The 15,236-nt window shown below is 54.1% G+C and overlaps 7 protein-coding genes across 7 annotated transcripts; 4 read left to right on the forward strand and 3 right to left on the reverse strand.

Annotated features, from left to right (window-relative positions):
* Nucleotides 1–14: 14 nt before the first annotated feature.
* Nucleotides 15–1,748, reverse strand: MYCFIDRAFT_170661 (uncharacterized protein; the record flags this gene model as incomplete). The annotated part of the gene is made up of 14 exons (XM_007923706.1): nt 15–84; nt 110–187; nt 211–332; nt 364–573; nt 606–762; nt 803–885; nt 918–935; nt 971–1,165; nt 1,197–1,207; nt 1,231–1,339; nt 1,365–1,403; nt 1,427–1,456; nt 1,481–1,610; nt 1,633–1,748. The coding sequence occupies 14 exons, from the start codon at nt 1,746–1,748 to the stop codon at nt 15–17; spliced, it is 1,368 nt and encodes a 455-aa protein (XP_007921897.1).
* Nucleotides 1,334–4,807, forward strand: MYCFIDRAFT_149748 (uncharacterized protein). Its single transcript, XM_007923707.1, has 3 exons — nt 1,334–1,384; nt 1,518–1,808; nt 1,890–4,807. The coding sequence occupies exons 2-3, from the start codon at nt 1,776–1,778 to the stop codon at nt 4,269–4,271; spliced, it is 2,415 nt and encodes an 804-aa protein (XP_007921898.1). The 5' UTR covers nt 1,334–1,384; nt 1,518–1,775; the 3' UTR covers nt 4,272–4,807.
* Nucleotides 3,372–6,213, reverse strand: MYCFIDRAFT_206243 (uncharacterized protein; the record flags this gene model as incomplete). The annotated part of the gene is made up of 12 exons (XM_007923708.1): nt 3,372–4,605; nt 4,654–4,814; nt 4,880–4,970; nt 4,996–5,305; nt 5,353–5,523; nt 5,550–5,562; nt 5,595–5,714; nt 5,742–5,830; nt 5,871–5,899; nt 5,932–6,023; nt 6,053–6,088; nt 6,117–6,213. 12 exons carry the CDS (start codon nt 6,211–6,213, stop codon nt 4,546–4,548), a joined length of 1,269 nt encoding a protein of 422 aa, XP_007921899.1. The 3' UTR covers nt 3,372–4,545.
* Nucleotides 5,558–7,832, forward strand: MYCFIDRAFT_48805 (uncharacterized protein). The gene is made up of 5 exons (XM_007921863.1): nt 5,558–6,029; nt 6,287–6,570; nt 6,621–7,022; nt 7,078–7,406; nt 7,462–7,832. The coding sequence occupies exons 2-5, from the start codon at nt 6,391–6,393 to the stop codon at nt 7,478–7,480; spliced, it is 930 nt and encodes a 309-aa protein (XP_007920054.1). The 5' UTR covers nt 5,558–6,029; nt 6,287–6,390; the 3' UTR covers nt 7,481–7,832.
* Nucleotides 7,833–8,013: 181 nt separating this feature from the next.
* On the forward strand, nt 8,014–8,907 carry MYCFIDRAFT_55614 (uncharacterized protein). Its single transcript, XM_007921979.1, has 4 exons — nt 8,014–8,060; nt 8,134–8,305; nt 8,417–8,599; nt 8,655–8,907. Exons 1-4 carry the CDS (start codon nt 8,031–8,033, stop codon nt 8,720–8,722), a joined length of 453 nt encoding a protein of 150 aa, XP_007920170.1. The 5' UTR covers nt 8,014–8,030; the 3' UTR covers nt 8,723–8,907.
* Nucleotides 8,908–9,549: 642 nt separating this feature from the next.
* On the forward strand, nt 9,550–14,015 carry MYCFIDRAFT_76514 (uncharacterized protein; the record flags this gene model as incomplete). The annotated part of the gene is made up of 3 exons (XM_007922274.1): nt 9,550–10,044; nt 10,138–13,608; nt 13,734–14,015. 3 exons carry the CDS (start codon nt 9,550–9,552, stop codon nt 14,013–14,015), a joined length of 4,248 nt encoding a protein of 1,415 aa, XP_007920465.1.
* A 220-nt stretch (nt 14,016–14,235) lies between these two features.
* Nucleotides 14,236–15,208, reverse strand: MYCFIDRAFT_27250 (uncharacterized protein; the record flags this gene model as incomplete). The annotated part of the gene is made up of 2 exons (XM_007921612.1): nt 14,236–14,560; nt 14,592–15,208. 2 exons carry the CDS (start codon nt 15,206–15,208, stop codon nt 14,236–14,238), a joined length of 942 nt encoding a protein of 313 aa, XP_007919803.1.
* Between the last annotated feature and the right edge of the window lie 28 nt (nt 15,209–15,236).

Raw genomic sequence — 15,236 nt, forward strand, 5'->3', positions numbered from 1 at the left:
GGCGGCCGCTCTTATTATTGGCTGGACACGCGCGTCTGCCGCAGCACACATCCCTCCTCCAAGATATGGGCTTGCTCGGGAGATCTGCCCTTTCCAACTGATCGACCACGAGTCTGCGGTATACGAGAGGCTCTCATGCAACTCGTTCGCTTCCCGAGGAGCGTCCGTTAGTTGTTTCCTGTAATTCCTTTGCATGTGAAACCACCACACGGACGGGTATCGCATTGCTCATGTACGGAGGGGTAACCATTGATAGAAGTATCCGTGCGGCGTACCTCGAGTCGAATGCATATGATGTCGTACTGCATGATTTTGGATCTAAGCGCTGGGATCTCCCTCATGAAGTTTTGTACTAACAGACACGAGCTCTGCAGCGCCGTCAATCCCCGGTACTTGTCCACTCGGCATTGGGTACTGTATATTTTGCGTGCGCGAGCAGGCAGCTCGATGCACCAGATAACGCGATCTGCTGCTTGCAAGCCCCGCTAGAATATTGTTGAGCATCCATGAGAGATGCCCGCGAGGCTGTTTATTAGACTGTTGAGAATTCGATTGTGAGGCAAGGGTGTCGTGCTATCGCTCGGCAAGCTGCATTTCTTCGCAACGGCATTGTGGCAGACCTTCGGCCACGGTGCAGCAGCAGCAAGCATGTGTGTGTACGCATGTCGCGAGCTTACCCCGGTGGCCATGGCATGCGCGTAAAACGTTGTAGCGTCTTCTGCATGAATGAAGATGCTGGAAGTGGCTGGGTGATACGCTGCTCTGCAATGAAGCTGACGTCGCTACTGTATACCAATGGCACGACAAGCAGGCCATGGGCTTAGCGTTGAGATAGCGCCTGCAAAACGCAATAGCTAAAATTGCGATGCTGAGGACGGCCGTGCGCTGGCGGGGTGTTCGCTCGACTCGACGTCCACCTCGCTCACTGCATTCTTCTCATTCATTCACCTCTTCGGGCCTGTGAGTGCACACAGCTTCGCACAGGCGTCGCAGCACCACTCACGACGCGCCCCCCGCCGAGTGAGCGTGAGCGTGCCTGCGCCGCGCATTGCAGATTGCAGCTCCAGATTACCGCAAGAGGGTGAGGGTGGTGGTACAGAATCAGAATCAAGCGCAGCAGCAGGGTCACACATCCTTCAAGTACTCCACCCAACATTTTAGCAGACTAGCGCTGGCGCCTGCATTGCTCGCAGGACCCAGTGGGCAGCTCATTGGACAGGCGTGCAGCACATCCCGCCAGCAGAATCTGAACGACGATATTATCTCTTGCCTTCTCGGGGGCGGGCATCTCGGCGTGTCCACACTGCTTCGCTCGCAGAGCGTTGGAGTTGAACCGTGGCTGACTGTCAGATCGAAAGGGTCACAAGATCGTAGGGGTGGTAAGGTAAGATCCCTCTACCCTCCTTTACACGCATCCACGCACCACAATGGCCGCAGGCAGACTCCTCGGGCCCTGCTGTTATCAGGTGCACACCGGCACGCGGATCTGGTCGTTCGGTCGTTCTGACTCTGCGTAGATTCTGGCGTTGGCTGCGCGTCGGCCATCCACACATCTCGCAATACAACGCAGCGTCGCTGTGCCTCTGTGCGGGCCTGTGTGTTTCAATAGCCTTGTTGCAGGCACGCCGTCACGCCGTCACGCCGTCACACACGGCTGTCTGCGTCAAGAGTCCACCGGGGCCCTCGCCGCTCATATCATCACCGCCGACCCTCGCCGCTCCTGTTGCTCGATCCTTCCTGCCGCCCATGTATGGGTTTGAAGCATACGCTCTACCATGGACAGCGAGGATGGCAAGCTATTCGTAAAGGTCAGTAACATCACTCCTGGCGCAAGGATAAAACGATACTTCAATCAAAGGGAAGCGGCTGATTTGCTAAATTGGCTACAGAATCTAGCATACTTTGTTCGCACGCATGAACGAGCTCTCGCGAGCGCGCTGCAATCTCAGCGACAGAATACGAAGAATGGTAAAGACCAGACTACTGCTGGGGCCACGAGCAGCTCAGCTCCTTCAACGACAATATCCTTAGCCGAAGCGCTTTCTCGGCCGTACCTGTCGTTCTCGACATCGAATATCAGACCGTCGAAGCTGACTCTGACACCCCATCACCTCTACTACCTTCTCACCAGATTCGAACATGTCTTGTCAATGGATCCAGGAGCCATGGATGTGCGCTTTGAGAACCTCGACGCAGAGCCTATATACATGTCTTTCCTCAACGCACCCAGATCGCGCGGCAAGCAATCAGATGCAGATTCTCTTCGGTCTGTATCGAGCGTGCGCAGTGTGATGTCGAGCATGTCTTCAGTCTGGTCTAGCCTGACCGGCTCAAACAGCGCTGCAAAAGCTGAGAAACAAAAGGTACAATACGGTGATGATCTCAAGTACTTGTACTCGTGCTTTACAAAGATCCCCGCCTTGCGATTGTCTCGCGATGACAGGGCACGCCGCATTGCTGGGTATGAGGAGTTCCCTTTCGATACCTGCGTGCCACTGTTCGTGTTCAAGAACGTAAGTTCGCTTGAGATCTGCGATCTTGATTTCAGGACGTTCCATGGTTGGGACAGGCTTGCAGAACAGCTTCGAAGCTTGATCATCAAGAATGCTTCGCTGGAAGATCCAATGGAGCTGCTACGAGATATCGTCTTAGATGATGCAGAGAAGCGCCGGAAGCGGTCGTCCAAGACGCAAGTGCCAACCACTCCATCCACACCAGGTCTGCCGTGGCCCCTGTCAGCAAGTCCGAAGCCGTCACCTTCGAATAATGCGACGCCCTTGCCGATGCGGCGTAGCTCGGCGGCCAGCCCAATGGCTCTGGCGAGGGGAGGGTCTTCAGACGGTATAACCGGAAGACAATCGAGCAATTCTCCTCCCCGGCCCTCCACCTCGAGACATACTTCTCTTCACAAGTCTCACGCAAATCGCGGAGTCATTCCAGCATATCGAAGGTCTTCCGGAAGCTCGGGCTCCAGTCAACATGAAATGTCGCCTCGACACAGTGCTTCTGACCTCTTGGCGATGGGTATACTGCCGTCGTCAAAATGGCGCTTCCTTCGGCACCTCAGCGTTGCAGAAAATGGATTGACTCACCTCTCGGTAAGCAGCTTGGCGCCAGTGGCAAGCACTTTGCAGTCTTTGGATCTTTCAGGCAACCTCTTTACTGAAATTCCGGACGCGCTCGCTAGCTTGACGCATCTACGAGCGTTGAATTTGAGCAACTGCATGATAAACAGCCTCTCGTCGCTGTCCCGGAGCCCGCTCCCAGCAATCACCACTCTCAACCTTCGATCCAATCGTCTCTTGTCATTGGCCGGGATTGAGCGTCTCTACTCGTTAGAGCGTCTTGATTTACGCGACAACAAGTTACACGATCCGACCGAGCTGGCACGTTTGACCGGCATTCCGGACATTACCGATCTATACGTGGTCAAGAACCCCTTCACACGAACTCACAGCAATTATCGGGTCGTTGTTTTCAATCTTTTTCGATCATCGCCCGGACACGTCCAAGACCCTACCATTGATACTATGGGGCCTCTCTACCACGAGAAGAAACATCTTGTAGACCGTGTTCCAGAGCCATCCAATAAGCCTGTTGTAAAGCCGCCACCCGAAGAAGAGGAGGCTCGTCTTGTTCGAGAGGTAGCGGACGCTGGACTGGAGCCTGTTCCCAAGCCTCCGACACAGCCCTCACGACACCGCCGATCTGCTTCTGACATGGGCCCACTGTCCACTGTGCGACGGAAAAAGACACCTCGGCGACGAGTCGTCGAGCTTGCCCAGGCGGATCAACGCGCCTCGAACTCAGCAGATCTTCCCTCTGAGCCGCCAGTGCCGGAACTGACCGAGCTACCTCCCATGCCGCACACCCCTACTACTGAGAGTGATCAGCCTACCACTCCAGAAGCCACACCATATCACACTGCGCCCTCTTCACAGCTGCCTCAGACCTCGCTCGCGGTTCGTCCAAGGTTGGACACTGCGTTCGCATCACCTACGCCACCTCCGAAGATCCGTGATTCAGATGACGATGACAACTCGCCAGTGCGGTCTCCGGATGGTCTAGGTCCAAATACGGATGTGTATCGGCAGAAGATCGAGGCATTGAAGAACGAATTGGGCCCAAATTGGCTTTCGGCCTTGAATGAGCAGCGTCTGGAAGAACCGCAGACGCGGAACAGGTCTTTTAGCCCGGCTTCTCGGACGTCTACCTTGAGGCCTGAACACGCTGGCCGCGGTGTGAGTGTTGGCGGACGAACGCTTGGTTGATTTTCGCTCGGAGCTTTGTGCCTTGTGAGACCTGGCGTTTCTCTCCTCGGGATCGAACGACGAAATTTACGTGAAAGACACGATGGACCTTGCTCCTCAAGTATCGAGGACTCATGTCCAACACCACTATGCGACTGCACTGGATTGCAAGTCGCCTTCTCTTGGACGCATCACGGCGGCGCGACTTGGATAGCGTTCCTGCATTTCTCCGCTTTGACTTTGGTTTCCTCACTTTTGCGGCATCTTGACGACTATTCTTCGGTGGCCAGGGATATCAAAACTTCCGGATGGCATTTGTATCGTTCTGTTCCATGTAGAAAATACCCTCATCTTTCTCGAAGCGTGGTTTGGGCAAATAATGCGGTTATGTGATTTGCGGCACATGGGAAGCCGGCGGCATTGGTGCTGTAGATGTTGCTTCTGAGCACATAGACCAGATGAGACGATTGTGGTGCATTACTGATAGCGAGGCGTTAGGCGGCGAAGAATTCTGGGAAATATCTAGCGATTGAGTGTCTTCGATGGACCACAGGTTGATCATGTCTCAAAGCCAACTCTTAACGTTCTTTGTTGTCGAGATCCCCATCAGAGGCGATCTCGAGTCGAACTGGGCAATAGCGGTGATGCATGACGACGATGTAGGCCCAACTTTGTGCCCTGCCAACCCGGCGCACGCTGAGTCTCGCAGCGCAGCGCAACCTATGTGAACAAAACATATGCATACATAGTATGGTGGATTAGGCAAGCACGGAGAAAATGCTGCCGCTAGCAATACGAGGTTGCGTGCCTCGTGTTTGATGTATAATTGCTGGATCAGCGTCAGCGTCCTCATTGGTAGCTCCATGAACATACCAGAGTCGAGCGCGCTGCGTCTCTCGCATGCTGTAGGCCATGCCGTAGCTGGCTGTCGTAAGGGTAGACGTGCTGCACCGTGAGGAGAAATGTGTACATCGAGTTGTGGCTGCACGCCGAGCAGAATCACGTTGAGAGAGCTCGCGCGCGCGGTCACTTGTTCTGGCAGCGAGTGACGACTGCTGCAGCAAGCGCAGTGCAGGCGAAGATCCTGCTCGCGACCTGCTACACACGGCCATCTGTCATTTCTCCTGCTGCCCATTTTATTCTCCGCCCGTGTCTGCCTTGGGCTCCTGTGTCGTGTCGCGCGCATTCAGAAGCACATTCGACTCGCCGTCGTGGTGGTGTAGAAAGGGATTGGGCAGCACGACTTGGCTCCTCGACTAGCGCCCTTCTCTTGCTTTGAAACCTACTCGCAAACACCACCTCCAACTCTCAGCTCAACAAGCACCAACATCGCGACCGCACCACCCCCACGCCGGCGCTGATTCCACTGAACCGCCTGCTGAGCATTCGACGCACTGTTCACGCCATCCACCACCTTTTTGCCGCTGACTGCGAGCCCCACCTCTGACCGGCGGTGAAAAACATCTCAACGCACGCCCGCTCGACGACCACGACGGCCCTCCGCGCATCGCAGCAATACCGTGACGCCCTGCTGCACCGTCCGCACTGGAATCGATCTGAACATCTTCATTGTCGCACAACTCGACAGCCGCGCCTGCGACCTACCTACCTCGAGCCCACTCAAGCTTCCCAGTCGCGTGATCCTGAGGCTACCCTGGGATCAAAGAACACGGAACCTCACCTGCGAAGAACACTGATAGCCTACATCTCTGATAGCGGCGGAGAGGAGAGAGAGCTCGTGCGTCTCCAGAGCCTTTGCGCTCATCTCGTACACTTTCGGTAGGTGCATTTCCCCTCTTTACATGGCGTGGCAGCGGCAGCAGTGAGTTGAAGAGGGACTTGGTATGGCATATGATTGAGTGGCACGTCTTTCTACCTTCACCTCAGCTTCGTGGCATTGGTGCCCCAAGGCTGGGGCATCACGGTCACGTGCTGGCGGCCGGCCTCCCATACCCTTTGACATCTTTAGAGCTTTTGTCAAGCAGCATCCATGAATACATCTGCCATGAAAATCCCTCGTGGCTGATTTATAACAGTTTCTAGAGCGCCTTCCGCTTCCTGCGGACCATCCTGCGCTTTTGGCTGAGAGCAGGCTCCGCCCAGACGTTCCTACCTACTTTTCCGACGACGACCGCCAAAGATGGCGGACCAAAACGACGTCGATCTTGACTCTATCATAGATAGACTGCTTGAGGTCCGCGGCAGCCGCCCCGGCAAGCAAGTCCAACTGCTCGAAACCGAGATCCGATACCTTTGCACGAAAGCCCGTGAGATTTTCATCTCCCAGCCGATATTGCTCGAGTTGGAAGCACCGATAAAGGTCAGTCATACCGAAAGAGTAGTCTACACATGACACTGACGTAAGAGCAGATCTGCGGTGATATTCACGGTCAATACTACGACCTCCTCCGGCTGTTCGAGTATGGAGGCTTTCCACCTGAGGCAAACTACCTTTTCCTCGGTGACTACGTCGATCGCGGCAAGCAATCTCTGGAGACCATCTGCTTGCTCCTGGCCTACAAGATCAAGTATCCGGAAAACTTCTTCATCCTGCGCGGTAACCACGAATGTGCCTCGATCAACCGCATCTACGGCTTCTACGATGAGTGCAAGAGAAGATACAACATCAAGCTTTGGAAGACTTTTACGGATTGCTTCAACTGCTTGCCCATCGCCGCTATCATTGATGAGAAGATCTTCACCATGCACGGAGGACTGAGCCCAGATCTGAACTCCATGGAGCAGATCCGCCGTGTCATGCGCCCAACAGATGTGCGTGTTGTCCAAACTGAAGATCCGCGATTGGCCAGAACTGACACTTCCCTAGATCCCCGACTGCGGTCTGCTTTGCGATTTGCTATGGTCTGACCCAGACAAGGACATCACTGGATGGTCTGAAAACGATCGCGGCGTCTCATTCACCTTCGGTCCCGATGTCGTCTCCCGTTTCCTGCAGAAACATGACATGGACCTGATCTGTCGTGCACATCAAGTCGTGGAAGATGGATACGAATTCTTCTCGAAACGTCAACTGGTGACTCTGTTCTCAGCACCAAATTACTGTGGTGAATTCGACAATGCCGGCGCCATGATGAGTGTGGACGAATCTCTGCTCTGTTCATTCCAGATCCTCAAGCCGGCTGAGAAGAAGCAGAAGTAAGTTTACTTGCCGCACGCTGTTCCCCGAGATTTCCAGCTAATATTTCCACAGCAGATTCGGCAGACGATAGATGCGACTACGTACGAGTGTTCTTGGTCTACAGTGGTGTTATACCAACTCAACTGCAATGCCGAGCTGCGAATGCTTCCCATCGAAAGATTTTCGACGAGCTCTACGGCAGCATGGCATCGAAGGATGGGAAGGTCCCATACACAAATGAATGCAGGTGGTGAAGGCGGAGATGTACGATTTGCATGGGTTAAAAGGGAAGAGAGCGGCAGCATGTAGCGCAAGAGTGCTCACCAGACGCACTTGTCGTGCCGCATATGGCCATTAAGATGAGGTTGGACGGACGTACTGACGAGTCGCGATGAGCCTGGACTGTCTACATACTTCAAACATGATGCTTTTGCTTACAACCCATGGTCCCTCGCCTCGTGCCTTGCAGACGTTTCGCCAAGTTCCAATAATACTTTTATGCTTTGCCGTTTGGTCAGGTCCTATCTCGGAGATATCTTGGCTTTGCGGAGCTGTCCAACGTCATCTGAATCTGTCAAGTCAAGCTTCCACAGCTGCGATCGCATTGTGCTTCAATTGTATTGACAAGAACGATTGACACCATGAGTTTCTTCAAGAATCTGTTCAAAGAGGTACGATGTCTCAATCTGATCGATGCTTGTTGAAGCTTCGTGAGCACGCTAACACCGATGATGCACGAATCAGGCCGGCGTCAAGGATGTCATTACACTCTTCCACAGCACGAAAAGCCCAGCATCGACGCGGGTTCACACCTTGCTAAAGCAGCTCAATGCCACCGCGGTAGCGCACGCGACCGAAGATCAGGCGAGTGACCATAGCAAGCAGAGCAAATTGGAGAGCAGGGAGTTTGAGCTGGGTACGTCAGGAAAGAGGCGCACAAAGAAGGAGATATGATAGGCTTCAAAAAAAGCTAGCTGGGAACGGCTCAAGGCTCTGAGTACATCATTGCTGACGATCGGACAAACAGACATTCAGGAGGGTGCTCCAACCACCGACCAGCTGAGCAGCATTTTGGAATACCTTGGCCCATCGCAGGCTGGCAGCGTCATCAAGGATGCCACGGGCACCAGTGATGCTCTGCGCAAGTTTAAGCAGAATGAGACTCTCTTTCAGAGACCTGTGACTGTGGACTGGAATAACGGACGTGCTGGTGAGCTTTATGGAAGCAAAGTAAGAGAGGATGCAGCTAACGTTGGAATCACTAGTTGTGGGTGAGAAGGAGAGCGAGATTCTCAAGCTTGTGAAGAGCTTGCCCAAGGAGGAGAAATCATAGGTTGAGGCGCGAATGAGGCACACTGGCGCGAGACTGGCTGTGGAGGATTGGAATGAGACCATACACGCTCGGCAGAGTGAAGGGTGCTGAATGGGCCGCCGCGTAGCTTTAGACAGAACAGGTTCTTCGGCTTGGATGAACAGCAGCTCGCGGACTAAGGACCAATGGCAAAAACATTGTGGGAGCCCGAGCGCAGAAGGGTGCGATGATCAGAACAATGGCATTGTGAAGACGCTGGTTTCGGGAGCGTGCAGCTCACCATGACCATGGCCCTACTCGATTCTGGTCCCGTTGGAGATGTTTCATCTGGCACCCGAAGCGACAGCTGGCACCGCACCGCACTTCATCGCTGTCATGGCACCTCTGCATGAGTTTTCCTGTCTCTTTCCCTGCGAAAGCACACGCCCGCTGCACATGCAGCATGCACAAACGCCGGCGTTTCCATAGCATTCACCGCTCGTGCAAAAGTCAAAAGTTGCCCACCGCGTGCTTTCCTTGTTGGTTGCAAGTGGCGTTTGCACACGCATACGGAAAGTGCGCTCTTTCCGCAGCTGCTTCACTCGAGCCGATTCACGATCTTCATCTTGCCAGATCCGAGACCTTTTGACTTCATCCAAATACAGCGCACGCACACACTCGACACCACCTCATCAACACATCAGCACAGCAAGCATTTTAAGCTTTCTGCTGCTTGTACAACATCTCATCCTCACCTCCTAGCAGCCATCGTCCAATCGCGCCTACAACATAGCGCATCCACGAGCGTTTCCGCCTGCTGATCGCTGACCTGCGCTTGGATCAAAGCCAGCTTGGACAGCATCGCCAGGATGGCGGATAACAGCATCGGTGGTGGTGGTGGTGGCGGCGGCGGCGGCGGCGGCGGCGAGGACGACAAATATGTGCTGCCAAACTGTGTCATCGCCTCGAGCAATCGCGAGAGTGACATTCGCCCGTACTGCGACATTCTGTATGCGACCGATGGACACAAATGGGGCGGCATAATGCCACAAGACTACCCGACCCTCCCGACTCGAGAGCAGGAAGAAGCCTTTCTCCGCCAGCACTTCAGCGAAGATGAGATCCACATGCAAGGCGGTGCGAGTGGCGACGGCAATGGCTTCCGCTTCCTCAAGCAGGTCTGGTGGTCAATCGCTATCTACAATTTTCAAGTCCGCATTCCACTGATGGTTGACTGGTGGTTCAAGGACAATCAAGACGTCTTGACTGACCAGCTGAGCCATCTGCTGAAGCCAGATGCCACATCAAGCACCTTCTTCCAGCAGCCAGAGATTGAGTCGTGCGGCACGAAGTTTCTCGACGTGGTAAGTAAGGCTATCCAGTGGACTCTCCGTCATGGTGATGAGAACCATCCATCTGCGATCACCCCTGCTTCCGTATCTGCGATCTCAACCCAGACTGAGCCGCAGCCGGCCACCCAAGAGTCATCGGCGACAACAACGACCGAATTGCCAACACCCAGGTCTGCTCCATTGCCATTGAAGCCCACTGCACAGAACTTCGATACGCAAAGCCCATGGTCAGCCAACCCGACAGGTCAGATTCGCAACTTCAGCGGCCACACTCCATCCATGCCGCCACAGTCTTACCAACAGCCACAGCGTGGTCAGCAGCAGCGGAAGCGTGGTTCGTATAACAAGCGTGGCAGCTTCCATGACCCGGCCACCTTTCGACCTGACTTTCGCAGTATCAACCCACAGGCCAATGCGCCAGGCTATGGACCTCCGCCTCAGCCCTTCATGCATGGGGCTCCCTATGTGCCGCCAAATCAAGCTCGTGGGCCGTCTTTTGGCGGACCACCACCTGTTCAGGAATTTGTGCATGCTGGAGTGCCTGGTCAGCCCATGCCAGGTCACTATCCGCCTGGCAACTTTGACCCTTCAGTCCACGCCATGACATACCCACCACCAGATCAGACATTTATGTCCGGTCCTCCAGGTTTTGGCAATTACCCAGATGCTGCCTATCCTCAGCTCTACCAGCAAGCGCAGCCGTTCGGAGAGCGCAGTAATGGGCAGTACTTTGGACGCGGTGATCATGAAGGCCAGAAGACCCGCCGTGAGAGTGTCTCCTCACGAGCTGGCAAGCGTTCGGGTTATGGCACACATAACGGTCGTGGCAGCAAGTCGAGCCGGGGTAGAAACAGCATTGGCTATGGAGACGCCCGACTGTCGCTACGCAAGTCCTCCAATGACTTCAACGCGCCTTCAGAGGACATGCATCCTCGAGACCGGCACTCGAGTGTCCCCAACAAGTATCGACAAGATTTCTGGAGAAACTCAAAGCAAGACGAGAATACCATGCCAGGACCAGGTCCGCTTCCCGAGACTCAGCGCCCGTTTGTGCCCCGATCTCGCGACCTTCCAGCCATATCTCCCAGTGACGATTGGCTGTTGCACAACTGTACCAAGAACCAGATCGGTGAGAAGTGTGTATACGTCAACAAGCTCATTGTTTTCGACGTTCCGAGAGACGTCCCTGAGCAGGTGCTCGTCTCCTTCTTTGCGAACTTCGGACCTGTTTACAACGTTGCTCGTCAAAGCACACCAGCCACCGTCAAAGGCCACAAATACGAGAAGCCTCTGGTCTACGTCAATTTTGATCAAGTCGACAAGTCACAAGGAGCGCGGGCGTGTTTGCAGCCACGGCAAGCTCCTTGGGGTTCATTGAGAGCAGAAGTGCCGCGTGAGTATTGGGATATTCAGCACGAGCGCTACTCCCAGCGTGACGCCGCAGGCAACGAGATCAATCCACGACAAGCGCTGAACCGGTTCCACCATGGTAGAATGCTGTCCACCACCGACCAGTCTCACTATCCAGGCTATTTTCCTTCGCCTTCGCATGCCGAGCGCACCTTTCCAACCGTCTCACGGCCTGATGTGGCCACTGTAGAGATGGCGCCGCAGCCACTACAGTCGCACAAGATCACGAATGGCTCAGATGATGCGTCTGAAGACACAAGGTCTACAGCATCTGGTGCTGCTACGCCGAACCGTAAGAAGGGCAAGAAGAACAAGAACAAGAAGGTTGGGCTTTACCAGGAGAGCCTTAACCAGGCTTTCGAGGCTAATGCTCTGAAGAGCGGTTCTCTGCCTGATGTCACTCAAGATAACAATATCTCCGATGGTTGTGACAAGGATGCTGCTGTTGACGGCAAGTACAACGACACTCCTATGCAGCCAACGCCGACGGAGTCTGGATCACCACACTCGAAGAGCGCACAGCCGGAGAGCAATGCACAGATTGTGACAGACGCACTACCTAGGTCGAACGAAATTGTGGACTCACAGACAGAGCCGGCTCAGATTACTGTCGAAACTTCTGTGCAGTTCGTCCCTCCAAGCACCACGGTTGATCATGACTTTGAATTATCTTCTGAGCAGGCCGATGTTGCTTCCAAGGATGTGAAGGCAGAAGATGAACAAGGTGATGACAGCTTCCACACAGCCAGTGGCACGCCCGAGGAGGTCAAGGAGGAGTCGGCTGAGACTGTCTCTCCTGTCGACATTCCTGCATCGATCATCAAGCCCGTCTCGATTCCCGAGCACAGCTTTGCACGCAAGATCGCTGAGCCTCCGGTAGCTGTCGCTTCAACTCCTGATGTTCCGGCATTGTCGCAGAAGGACGTCAAGAAGGCCCCGATACCTCAACCTCTACCGAAGTCCAAATCACAGCCAGCCGTTGCCATTCCTGGGCCCAGCTCGAGCAAGGCTGGATCGGAAGAGTCCGAGACAACTAATAGCGGAGCTGTTCAGACAGAGCTGCAAGCTACTCCGGACGCTCCCTCCGCACTCTCGACCAGCTTCACCACGGCGCCCAACGTTCAAGTTGTGAAGGACACAGAGCCGCAGCCAAGCCAGGCAAAGAAGATTCCAAAGGCCAAGGGTGCTGCTGAGACCGAGTCTCTCAGCATCTTTGGCAAGAAGGCCAAGGCCAAGGCGAAGAAGCCAGTCAAGACCTCAAAGAGTCAAACGTCAAAGCCTACGGCGGAAGAGAAGACGCGTAAGGTATCAAACACTGCGCCCACACCTGTGCAGCCAGTCAATACTACGGAACCATTGGAGGAGACACCTGATGAACCAAAGCCTCAGACCACAGAAGACTCTGAAGTGGCGCTGCCACAGAAGCCAGAAGGATCTTTCTTGACGAATGATGATGCTCCGAAAGGGAGAAACATTTTCGGCAGAGTGACTGATTTTTTATCTTTGGGCTCGCAGTCGGGATCGTCTTTTCAGGAATCGTCACCAAAGCAGGATGGGTCTGAAGATCAGCAGCTCAGCGTCAAGGCCGCTTCCACCACTGACCAACAGGCTACAGAGCTTGGTCAAACCACTGATCCTGCTGGTCATGGCCATGCCCATCAGAACGAGCCGGCGTCGGCCAGTAAGGATACAGCAGTCGACGGATCTCAGCTCAAGCCAGAGCCAAGCAAGACCGCAAAGAGCAAGAAGAGCAAGAGCAATAAGAAGAAGAAAGGCAAGGTCACGATTGATTCGAACGACACAGTTCCAACGAAGACCAAAGCAACCGAAGCAGGATTGGTGCCAAAGAAGGAGGCTGACAAGGCCGAAATTGTCGAGATGTGCCACCCAGCTTCATGCACTGAGACTAAGAGCCCGATCTACCAGTTTCGGGGCAGTCAGGCCTTGAACGGAGAGCATGAGCAGGCATCGCAATCATCGGAGCAGTCGTCATCATCGCCTTTGCACTCGCCAGCGAGAAAGAGCCAACACTTGTTGACTACAGAGTCAAAGCCTCCCATTCGGCAGCATAAGCGCATTCGCAGCGGCAGGAGCTCTGATGGTTCAAACAGTAGTGATGAGAAGGCTTTGGTGACGCGGAAGGCGAGCGGTTCAGAACAGAACAAGGTAAGTCCATTTGCGTCTCAGAAGCGATTTCTTGCGATGTCGAGCGTTTCGAATAACCATGAATTTAGGTGCCCAATCAACCTTTGCTCTTGTTACTGCTCAACAATACTGACTCGGGTGAACAGGATCGAGACGCTGTGCAACAGTCTCTCGGTGCGCGTTTCCCGACTGATCAGGAGTCGCTGGGTCTTGGAATCACGGACCAGAGTAAAGCCTTAGAGTGGAATCAGGAGATGCCATACGTGTCTGCGCCTCAGAAGCGCATGGTCTCGAACCATGCTACGAATGATGAGCCGTCGATTTCCGATGAGGTGAAGCGTGCGATTGAGCGGGGGAAGGAGATGGCTGCCAAGGAGCAGCGCATCAAGAAGGAGAAGCCAGAAGGTGGCAAGGCAAACGTGAAGTAGTATTACGGCGGCGCTTGGCGTATACCGGCGTTTGGGAGAAGTTGCAAACGGGTCATCAGTTCGGGTGACCACGTTTGAAGGCGGGCGAACGTGAGTTGCCCTGGCCATCTGCCCTGACTCCAAGAAATCGAATAGAATGGCGCATAGCATGGGTCAAGTGGAATGTGGATTTTCATGCGATGGAAAACTCTCAATTGCATTGCACAAAAGCTAACAACAGCTATCCACGGCGCCTGGTAGAAGGCGAGTTTCTGGGCTTTTCTGATCCACTGGCCTTGATTGCACCTGTAGCTTGAGAAATGGCAGCTTTGCCTTTTGGCTCCAGCTTGGTCTGGGTTGTGGCCTTGCTACTTGATGAGTTCCAGTAGTAGACCATCTGAAGAGCCAGCACAAGATTGAGCGAGAAACCGGCTAAGAAACCGTACAAAATGAGTTTATCGTCCACCTCTTGGAGAGTCGTGAATACACGAGCGAGCGAGCCTGCGAGGTAATTGAAGACCTGGACCCAAAAATTCGCGTCAGTAAACGTACACACAAACAAAAATCTCCTTGCTCGTACGCATGTATATGGTAAACAAACTCACCGCAAAAGCACTCAACTGTCCCGTCCCGCCCTCCATCGCAATCGTCACAATCTGAGGCAATTTACTCGCAACCCCCAAAATTCCCGCCCCAGCCTGAAAATACGCCAACATCTTCCCATCCACCACCTGTTCATTCAACAATCCATATCCCGCCGCGACTAATCCTGCAACAAACACGCCTGCCCCAGCTCCTTTCCCAGAGTACTGCAACACCAGCACAGAAATCGCAACATTCTGAATCGCGATCAATGCGATTTCTCCGTACGTGCTGAACGGGAATTCGTTGCGGATGTTGTAGACCAGCGTGATGAGGTAGGACGACGTCTCTAACAAGTAGGAAAGGAAAGAGATCCCTTCGGCGGATTGCGAGTTGAGGAGTTTGAGGAGTTGGGGGATTTTCACGATGGATGAGGCGGCGATTATTGCGATTCCGAGGGCTTTGGAGATGGCGAGTTTGAGGCAGACTGTGTCGGTGATTGTGAGGTTGTGGATTAGAGAGCGGGAGCAGGAGTCGCCGAGGAGTTGGGTTGCGAGGTTTGTTATGGGCGTGGGCAGGTTTTGGGTTATGGGGGTGAGGAATTGGCGGAGGGTGCTTTCGAGGGATTCCATTTTCGGTGAGGACGGGAGGATGAGGGAG

The sequence above is a fragment of the Pseudocercospora fijiensis genome (assembly GCF_000340215.1).
Source record: "Pseudocercospora fijiensis CIRAD86 unplaced genomic scaffold MYCFIscaffold_1, whole genome shotgun sequence".
Classification (NCBI taxonomy): Eukaryota; Fungi; Ascomycota; class Dothideomycetes; order Mycosphaerellales; family Mycosphaerellaceae; genus Pseudocercospora; species Pseudocercospora fijiensis.